Source organism: Quercus lobata, chromosome 12 (assembly GCF_001633185.2).
Source record: "Quercus lobata isolate SW786 chromosome 12, ValleyOak3.0 Primary Assembly, whole genome shotgun sequence".
In the NCBI taxonomy this organism is placed as follows: domain Eukaryota; kingdom Viridiplantae; phylum Streptophyta; class Magnoliopsida; order Fagales; family Fagaceae; genus Quercus; species Quercus lobata.
Genome location: NC_044915.1, coordinates 36,778,529 through 36,787,784, shown reverse-complemented (window position 1 = coordinate 36,787,784; position 9,256 = coordinate 36,778,529). Strand labels below are relative to the sequence as shown.

At 34.6% G+C, this 9,256-nt stretch overlaps 2 protein-coding genes across 2 annotated transcripts; one reads left to right on the top strand and one right to left on the bottom strand.

Moving 5' to 3' along the window:
* The first annotated feature begins 2,011 nt into the window (after positions 1–2,011).
* On the top strand, positions 2,012–2,618 carry LOC115971957 (multifunctional methyltransferase subunit TRM112 homolog A-like). The gene has a single exon (XM_031092082.1). The coding sequence runs from the start codon at positions 2,094–2,096 to the stop codon at positions 2,460–2,462; it is 369 nt and encodes a 122-aa protein (XP_030947942.1). The 5' UTR covers positions 2,012–2,093; the 3' UTR covers positions 2,463–2,618.
* A 1,089-nt stretch (positions 2,619–3,707) lies between these two features.
* Positions 3,708–8,748, bottom strand: LOC115972347. Its single transcript, XM_031092611.1, has 8 exons — positions 8,304–8,748; positions 8,058–8,198; positions 7,654–7,881; positions 6,801–7,008; positions 6,039–6,175; positions 4,898–4,978; positions 4,388–4,454; positions 3,708–4,311 (listed from the first exon to the last, which is right to left on the bottom strand). Exons 1-8 carry the CDS (start codon positions 8,603–8,605, stop codon positions 4,000–4,002), a joined length of 1,476 nt encoding a protein of 491 aa, XP_030948471.1. The 5' UTR covers positions 8,606–8,748; the 3' UTR covers positions 3,708–3,999.
* Positions 8,749–9,256: the final 508 nt, after the last annotated feature.

The window sequence follows — 9,256 nt, the reverse complement described above, 5'->3', positions numbered from 1 at the left end:
AACTTATTCTCTTTAGTCTATGATTGCTTCTGCTATTCTAATCAAACATGGGAGAGGCAATAATACCTCAATAACAAAAATAGTATTCTAAAAGGTATAATAGAATATAAAATCTAACAAAAATCATAATTAGAAACATTCAACATAATAGCAATAATACCTTAATCCATAATAGCAAAAAAAAAAAAAAAAAAAAAAATTTCCAATTAGCATTTAAGAGTAATTGGTAATTATTTAAAATATAATACTCCCTCCATCCTACTTTTTTTTGTCCTCTATTCCATTTTGAGATGTCCCAAAATATTGTTCTATTTCTAAAAATAAAAGTCATTAATTACCAATGTTCCTATTATACCCCTATTAATTTACTAATTCAATTTTTTAATAAATTTTTTTAAGGGTAGTTTTGGAAACTTATACATTTTTAAAAGGTAGATAAGACAATAAATGATATTCCCTTAAAAAGATTGACTTTTCAAACAGGACAAAAAAAGTAAGAAGGAGGGAGTATATTGCATAACATATTTTATTAAGTGAATATAATCGTAAGAAAGATATTTATTTAAACTTAAAATATTAAACATTTTTCAAGAGGATTCTGAAAAAAAATAAATAAAAGAGAAATTCAATCAAGAACCTTCCGTTCTATGTTTCAAGTAAATATATGCATATAGATGTATATAGATGTATGCTACATTTACAACCATATCTATATGCTTGCCAAGAGCATTAATTGTTCCCATCAAAAAAAAGAAAAAAAGAAAAAGAAAAAAAAGAGCATTAATTGTTCAACTGGCATCTTCTTGCATTTCTAACGGGATGTATAGAGTTTAAATCCCCTTCTCTCTCTTATGTATTAAATTAAAAAAATAAAAATAAAAAAATACATTTTTATTTATAAAGGTATATATTTTAATTCAATTACATTTCTACTATCATAATTCGAGGATTCTGGCATTTTACCCCTAATTTTGAAAAAAATTAGCAACATGCCCCTGTTTGTAAACTATATAGGAGTGTGTCCCTGTTTTGATACTCGATTATCCTAAAATCGAGTTCAATTAAATACTCGATTTGTAGAAAATCGAGTTATGCCCGATCAAACTTAAAAAAAATATTAAAAAAAAAATTTTCCATGGAACTCGAGTTTCAGGAAATCGAGTTCCATGCAAAAAAAAATTTTATAAGTGTGATTGCTCTATATTCAAGGAGCCCTATAGTGGCGTTTTTAAGCCCTATAGTGACGTTTTAAAACCCTATAGCGGCGTTTTCCTGCAAATATTTTTAGAAGTGTGATTGGCCCATATTCACGATGCCCTATAGTGGCGTTTTTAAGCCCTATAGTGACGTTTTAAGGCCCTATAGCGGCGTTTTTCTGCAAAAATTTTTATAAGCGTAATCGCTTTGTTCTGGGTGCCCTATAGTGATGTTTTTATGCCCTATAGTGACGTTTTTAAGCCCTATAGTGACGTTTTAGAGCCCTATAGCGGCGTTTTCCTGCAAAAAAATTTTATAAGTCTCCATACCAAGTTCAAGAGGCCCTATAGTGGCGTTTTTAAGCCCTATAGTGACGTTTTAAAGCCCTATGGCGGCGTTTTGGAACTCGACTCTCCTAAAATCGAGTTCTTTTTTTTTTTTTTTTTTTTTTTAGTTTTATTTGAAATAACTTGACTTTCTACGAATCGAGTATTTTAATGAAACTCGATTTTAAAGTAATCGAGTATCGAAACAGGGGCATATCCTTATATAGTTTCGAAAAAGGGGCATATTGCTAATTTTTTTCAAAATTAAGGGCAAAAGGCTAGAATCTCCATCATAATTCAGCCCCAAACAAATATTTCTAGCTCCAGGCTATTGGGTTGGGCCATATGGATTAAGTGAGGAAATGGACTGAGCTAGAACTTGGGGTTAGGTTTATGCAGGGTTTGGGCTGAGTGGGTTTAGGGCCCTACGAATTTACCTATTCTACCCCTGTATACTCTAAAGCAAAAGGGGCATTTCCGTCCATTGAGTAACTTCAGCATCTTTTAGGCAAAAACAGCACCCGACCCAGCCACCCTCACCTTCCTCGACTTCGAAATCGTGAGACAGAGATGAGGCTGTTAACACACAACATGCTTTCATCGAACATCAAGGGCGTAAGCAACGGGTTTCCTCTTCGAATCGAGGTAGAGAAAGTGGTGGAGAAGCAAGTCGACTTCAACGCCGACTTCCTCCGCAACATGTTTCCCAAGATCGAGTGGAAGGCCTTCGTTGACGCTGCTAAGACCGTAGGCTACGCGGAGCTCCCTGAGGAGGTCGAATCGTCTGCGCTCGAATCGGAAGAGTTCTTAAACAAGTTCCACCATGCCCTTCTCGAGCTCCACCTCGAGGAAGGCGCCCTTGTTTGCCCTGAGACCGGTCGCCGCTTCCCTGTCAGTAAGGGAATCCCCAACATGCTCCTCCATGAGGACGAGGTCTGAATTTTATGTTGGTTTTTTTCCAGTTTATAATTAGGGTTCTTGGCTTTGCTAATAGGATCAAGTGAAGCGATCACTGATTTGAATTGGAAAACCGGGTTTTGTTTCTTGGGTTTTTGTTAATTATGAATTGGAGTATTACCTCTTTTTTATTTATTTTGTTTTTGTGGTTGTTTTTGAAGTATAATTTTTTTTTTTTTTTATAATTATGTGCAAAAATTCTTTAAAAAAATGTGGGTGACGCTTATTTATATTTGAGTTGAAATTCAAAAATTAGGGCTAAACTAATATGGTTCTGACTTCTGGTAAACCCTAAACCCTGAGAAGCATGTAATATTAATTCAGGTTTACTAATATCAAATAAAACAATCTTTGAACATTTGACATAGAGTAGGTAAAAGCATTGGGTGCACAAAAGCCTCTTGGAGGCTAATTGCAAAGCACAGCGTGCACATTTTTTTAATATATTATATAATAATTTCTAATAAAATGATAAATAACATATAATTATAAAAAATAAATAAACTCAAAAAAGTAATGTATTTTGCTTAGTTAAAATGGATAGTGCAATTGCAGAGTTTGTGAAGTTCAAATTTTGAAGAAGTTATTTCAATTTCATTAAAATTTTATATGGTAAAATTGAAAATAATTGTTAATGGACATCAATATGATAATAATCTATGCATAGAAATTTATAAAAATACAAAACTGGAATAGCTATAATCAAATGAAATATATGGTTCAATGAAAATAAATCGAACGATAAGAATAATAAATTATCCTTCTTCATGTCTTTCTATATGTTTAAAAAAAAAAATTGTGTTTGTGTAATACAATGCTTTAAGAACAATGTCTGTTTAAAAAATCAATGTCCATGTTATTGCCATCAAGATCAAGGAGTTCATTTTAAAAATTCATATATCTTTTTAGCACCCAAAAAAAAAAAAGCGCACCTAAGCATGCTTGAGGCACGCTTCATTAATTGAGTATTTTTTCAACCAAGCTAGCACAGACCTTGGGACTTAGGCTTTACATTTTACATTGGATTTCCATTGGTCTTGCCTCCCCTCAAAATACAGTCCCATTTTGTTTAATATCACAATGCTCTCAGAAAATGCAATCTTTATCAATGTCCCTTAATCACTGGAGAGAGGTAATGATTGTTATTCCTCTGCATTTTCTAACTGGAAGGTTAATCATCTCAGCCCCCATACAAGAGCAGCAAACACTGCACACAATGGCCAAGCATAAAAAACATCCATGAAAGCCTTTTCTCATTTGAATATCTTCTGAAAGCACAACTTGAACCAATCTCTGACAACTATACAGATGACACCAAAAAAGAATATTGGTAAGGAAAAAATGTGATTCTGATTTCTTTTAGGCACGAAAAGTTAACGAACAAGGAATATATTAACCCTAAATCACTTGTAGCAACTAGATGCTGCAAGAATCATGGTACATACAACTTCCCAGCAATCAATTTGGGAGAAGTTTAAACAACAACATCTAAACCTCTCCTCAATAATCAAAACCAAAACTAGCTTCTAACTATATCTTTGCAGCGTGGGGTTTCACATGGAGAAGGAGGAGGCACGCCAAATACCCAATCAAGAACATTCAAGTACTTGGATCGAAACACTTCCCTTTCCTGGGCATAGCAGTGCATTATGATGGCTGTTGATAAGCTGAAAATCATCACATCAGCTCTCTTGAAATTCTTTGATTGTGGTAGATATCCAGCTCCAGACATACATGAGAAGAAGCTCTCAATAGCCCGTGCAAAGCAGTAGAGTGATATCTCCATTCGCCTACTTTTCTTCTCAATGGCCAATGCCAGGCCAGTTGGGAACTGCACAAGAACATAAAGGGTTACTTTTAATGCAAAAGCATGCTTTTGTGTAGTAGTTATGGAGTCAGTCCTATACCGTTCCCATTGCCACCATTGGAATGTTACATCTCTTGAAAATCCTGAAGAGCATGCATGTCCACATCCTGATGAACAATACAAATGGGATTTCTGAATATAACAGATCATTTTCTCAATGGTTAAACTTGTCTTTTCCATTAAAAATTACTAAAAATAAGAATACACCTGCATAATTATCAATCATGTAACATATTGAATTAAATAAAATATTACACATTTAGAACTACTTTCATTCACGTTTACTTTTTGCTATTCAAATAGGGTATGGATCCCTATAATATAGCCATATAAGGTTAAAAACCCCTTGGCACCAGATAACTTCTTGAGCTAGCAAGAAACAACATAAAAATAAAATTTAAATCAGGTTACAAATGAGAATTTATAGAAAACAACAGAATAAATCAGTAATATCAGGACAGTGCATGAGGTTTTTTTTTTAAATTTTTTATAATATATATATATATAATTATATAAAAAAAGAAAAAAAGAAGAAGAAAAAAGTGCTAACCATGCAGATGAGCAATATACGGATAGAAACAAGCTTGATCTTGCAGTGCCAAGAACACCCTTGCCTAGTATTGTGTAAGGCCTGTATGCAATCAAACAGATACATCATCCATGAGTAATGACCATCAAAACTTTAGTTTATTGACAAAAAAATTCTTTAATATTAAGGGAGGGTGGCTGGTGGGGGTTTGAACCTCAATGCCCAAGCACCACAAGAGGTGCTGGAACCACTGGGGTATCTGTTGAACCCCTAGTTCACCTACAAACATCCAATTTATATTTCTATAAATTGTTGAAGTATGAACACAAATGTGTTATTACACAATGGTAGAAGACTAAAGGCATGTTTAAAAGTGGTAAAGTCCTTGGTTCAATTTAGGCTGTAGGGGAAAAAAGATATCGATTTTATATAGGAACAAAAGGATGAACAGAAACAACTGATTAAAGAAATGTGCTTGACATTGGCTAGTTAGTTCCCATCAATGGAAGCTAAAACAAACTTTGTTTGGAAGCATGCCAAGAATCATATATGTCACTTATGATAAGTTATCCATAAAATTGCATCTAGGAGCTATGATAATAATATGGGAATAGGATGTATTCAAGATAGCATTATCTAATCTGTCACCTTAAAAGAAACTATCAACACCACCGCACTTCAATTAGTATTCTCTAGCAACTATGGCCAGACTAGAATTTGACACTTTTTCTAATAGCAACAAAGACCAAAAATATTAAATTGCACATTTGGTCCTCAACCTTTGACCTTTGTTTCAAAATTCCCCTTATACTTTAAAATGTTTCAAAAATGTCCTTACCAGCATCCAATAGATGGGAAATGAAGAAGTGGCAAATGGAATCATAATACTGAGGCCACTTTGATGACATGGAGTCTATGATGTGGCATGAATTATGTTTGCCACTAATATAAAATAAAATAAAAATAATTATGCCATGTTAGCATTTTTCATCCATCATATGACAATAAGGACCTTTTTGAAACAATTTTGAAAGTATAGGGATCAAAGTAAAACAATTTAAAGTATAAAGACGATTTTGAACAAAGGGCAAAGGTCTCACCAAATAAGCAATATAACCAAAAGAATATTATATGAATCAGGAAATATAACTACTTTTGTCACCTTTTCAGGACGCCCTTACGATGAACTATCAGTGCAGGCATCAAATATACAGGAAGATACACAGGTAACGCTCTTTTATAGGCTTGAAGAAGAAATGAAAGAAAATGTCCACTGCATGACTGATTTCCATGTATGATCTGCAAAAGAAATAGATCATTTTAAGTATAAAAACACAGAATAAGCATATGAGCAAAGTACAATTACACATGCTTCATAGCATGAGCTGAAAAAAAAAAACAAAAAACTTGACAATACATTGTTCTAGGATATGTTCTTCAAACAGAAATTGCAGAGTAAATGGATGACAGAAGTACTTTAACAAATCTGACAAAGCAACATATGCAACAATTCTACAGTATATGATAATATAAAAACTATGGAAGGCTTTTGCTGTATATGTATCTTTGATTCTTTCTTTTTTCTTTTTGTTTGGGGGGGGTTGTGGGTAGAGGATCAAATTTCCTCATCAATGACCAGCTAAAATGAACTTAATATGAAAGACATGCAAAGGCTAGAATTAGGAAATTTGCACGATACAAGAAATTAATAATTCAGGGGAGTAATATTTCTCCCCATAGAAATCCTGGCTATTCAATATATTCAGGTGGTTTAATGTCAAACAGTTGCTGCATGTGCCTATATTTGAGCACCCAATTTTATAACTTTATTTGATTGATTAATGAATTGAATTGCATATCTATGTACTAAATGTAATATAATCACTTGGTAGAACAAAAGTACAATATACACAGGAATGCATACCGAGCAAGGAACCTTCATTTCTGGATCTAGTTTTATGCTCGTGCCCAAGGCCTTGTAATATTTCTCAATTTCTTCCAAATTAGTAAAAGGCATGCCACATGCAATCTGTTTCACACCTTGCAGGATAACCTGATCCTTTCCACCATGTTTATTGAGAAAGGACTTGTATGATATAGGCAGACTCTCTTGGTTCAATATGTAAGCAGACCTGAAAAACAATATATAAATATAAATATGGTCATCAAAACAGATTTTAAGACCAATTGTTGTAACTAGTGAGTACTGTAACTTATAAAAGTATAAGAGGGCCAAATTTCCTCAAATCTGGACGATTGAAGCTGGCAGCCAAAGGATTCCACCATAGGATAGAAGGAAAATTCCTTCAACCACTACGTGGCAATTCACTTATGCTTTTAGTCACTTGAATTAATTAAAGAGTCATGTGATTTAATACACATGGATGATTTTATAAATCATCACATAATGGATCGGGTGAAATTCCTTCAAACCAGCTTGGAGGAAAAACAATAATTTTTTAAAAGTCTATTTATAATAATGATAATCTGGTAACATAGTACAGGGAACTGTAAGTATGCCGGTCTAATTTGAGGGACCATGTATAAACAGTATGCATAGAAAATACACCAGGCATTGCCAGAATTATATAGAAAAGAATCAACCTACTATGAAAAAATCAATCAGGTGGTGAATTTTCTAAAGAGATCAAAAGGTAATGAGAAGCTCATACATTTTGCATTTAACCTCACACTGCATTGCCAGAATCAGATAAAAAAAGAACCTCAGTCTGAAAGCAAATTAAACTGCAATTATGCAACACATTGAGGATACTTACAAAATTTGTGAAGAGGAGAGACACATAAGGAATATATCACCATGAGACCATGTCAAAGGTTTACAAATTCGGCCAAAACGCTTGCTCTTTATCCCACATCGCGATGCCAAGACTGCAGCACGCATAAGTATGTATATGGAAAGGGCCGTATGCTGTGTCTCTATTCCAGTCATCAGCATCGAAGGCCCCGCCACCGCCCCCGCCACCAGAGCCCTCCACCCTGCAGTCCTGAACTAGAGTAACAACACTACCCAATTACCCATCAAATCACAGCACCAACAGAACCAAAACCATATACTCTCCGCGAAATGCACTATAACTGATAAATTAGTTAAAACACAATTGATTCAAATTCAAATAAAGAGCAACATAGCAATTAACAAATGGAAGGTAAAAGAACATGCCTACGATGACCACCCAAAGCACCAATAATCTCATCCACGGAGACAAATGTACCAGCAAAAGTGCCAAGAAATAGACCATATCTCAATGTTTCCTTCAAAGACCTTACAATTGCTTCGCTATTTGTAAGCACCCCCTCCTTCCTGAACACCCAAACCGACCAAAATAAACAACAATTATATAGAAGAACTCACAAAAACAATAACAAAACGAAGAATTACAGAAAATTTGTATTCGATGAATTTCACCTGAGAGAGGTTAGGGCCTTTTTTCGTCCCAAACGAGCAAGGATCGAGAAGAGAGCAAGGCCACCTTTGAGACCAGCTCCAATCGCGAACCCCTTAATCGAAGCAATGACAATTCTTCGAAGCTTCTCCGAGTCCGTCAATGGAATCGAATCGAACGAAAGGGAAGTGTAAGCATATGAGGAAGATGTATCTGACTTTCTGCAATGCGTGCAGCTCGGCTCACCGGATCCGTCGTGAGAACCATCATTAACTCCCGCGGAGCATGCGCAGCCTCCGGCGGCTCCGTCGTCGGAATGAGACATGGTGGCGGCTTAGGGTTTTTCCAGGAAATAGAGGATGGGGGGCTCGGCGAAAGTTGATACGGTAAGAAGAAAAAACCTGGTGGGAATTTTCGAAAGCGAGAGAGTGAACAGAGAAAAGGACGAAGGAGAAAGAAAGTTCGCGTTTATATAAAATTGAGTGGACTCGACACGTGTGCGGGGCAGTTTTTGCGGCTTTTAAGGCCCACGTTGTACTAAAGTACTAACGAGTCAAGCTGGAAACACTTAACCCAACATTTTTCACGACAATTTATACAGCTGGTTGGATTGAATTGAGGTAAATTAGTTGGATTAGAAGAATTTTCCAAGGATATTCTTTTTATTTCTATATTAATTTTGTTAATGGATACTTAGGTAATTAGGTTGTTGATTTAGAAAATATTTTTATAAAAATAGAAAAAAACTAATTTATTTTTTATTTAGATATCGATTAACTAGACCCTTCTTTATTTGGGATTGTGAAGTTAATTAGGAACAAAACAAATACTACTAAAAATGATTATTTTTCTATTTCTCGGACTTTTCTTAAAAACTCAATTTCTATGAGGAAATGGAAAGAATTAAATAGAGTTTATTTAACATGTTTTCATTATTTATACTTGTAGGGGATTTTTCCCCTGCAAGCTTATTGTC

Coding starts and splice junctions, on each gene's coding strand:
- LOC115971957 (XM_031092082.1), top strand. CDS start 2,094: ATGAGGCTGTTAACACACAACATGCTTTCATCGAACATCAAGGGCGTA.
- LOC115972347 (XM_031092611.1), bottom strand. CDS start 8,605: ATGTCTCATTCCGACGACGGAGCCGCCGGAGGCTGCGCATGCTCCGCG. Junction 6,176..6,800: donor AAATGAAGGTTCCTTGCTCG/GTATGCATTCCT, acceptor TTTCTTTTGCAG/ATCATACATGGAAATCAGTC. Junction 4,979..6,038: donor CGTAAGGGCGTCCTGAAAAG/GTGACAAAAGTA, acceptor GATTGCATACAG/GCCTTACACAATACTAGGCA.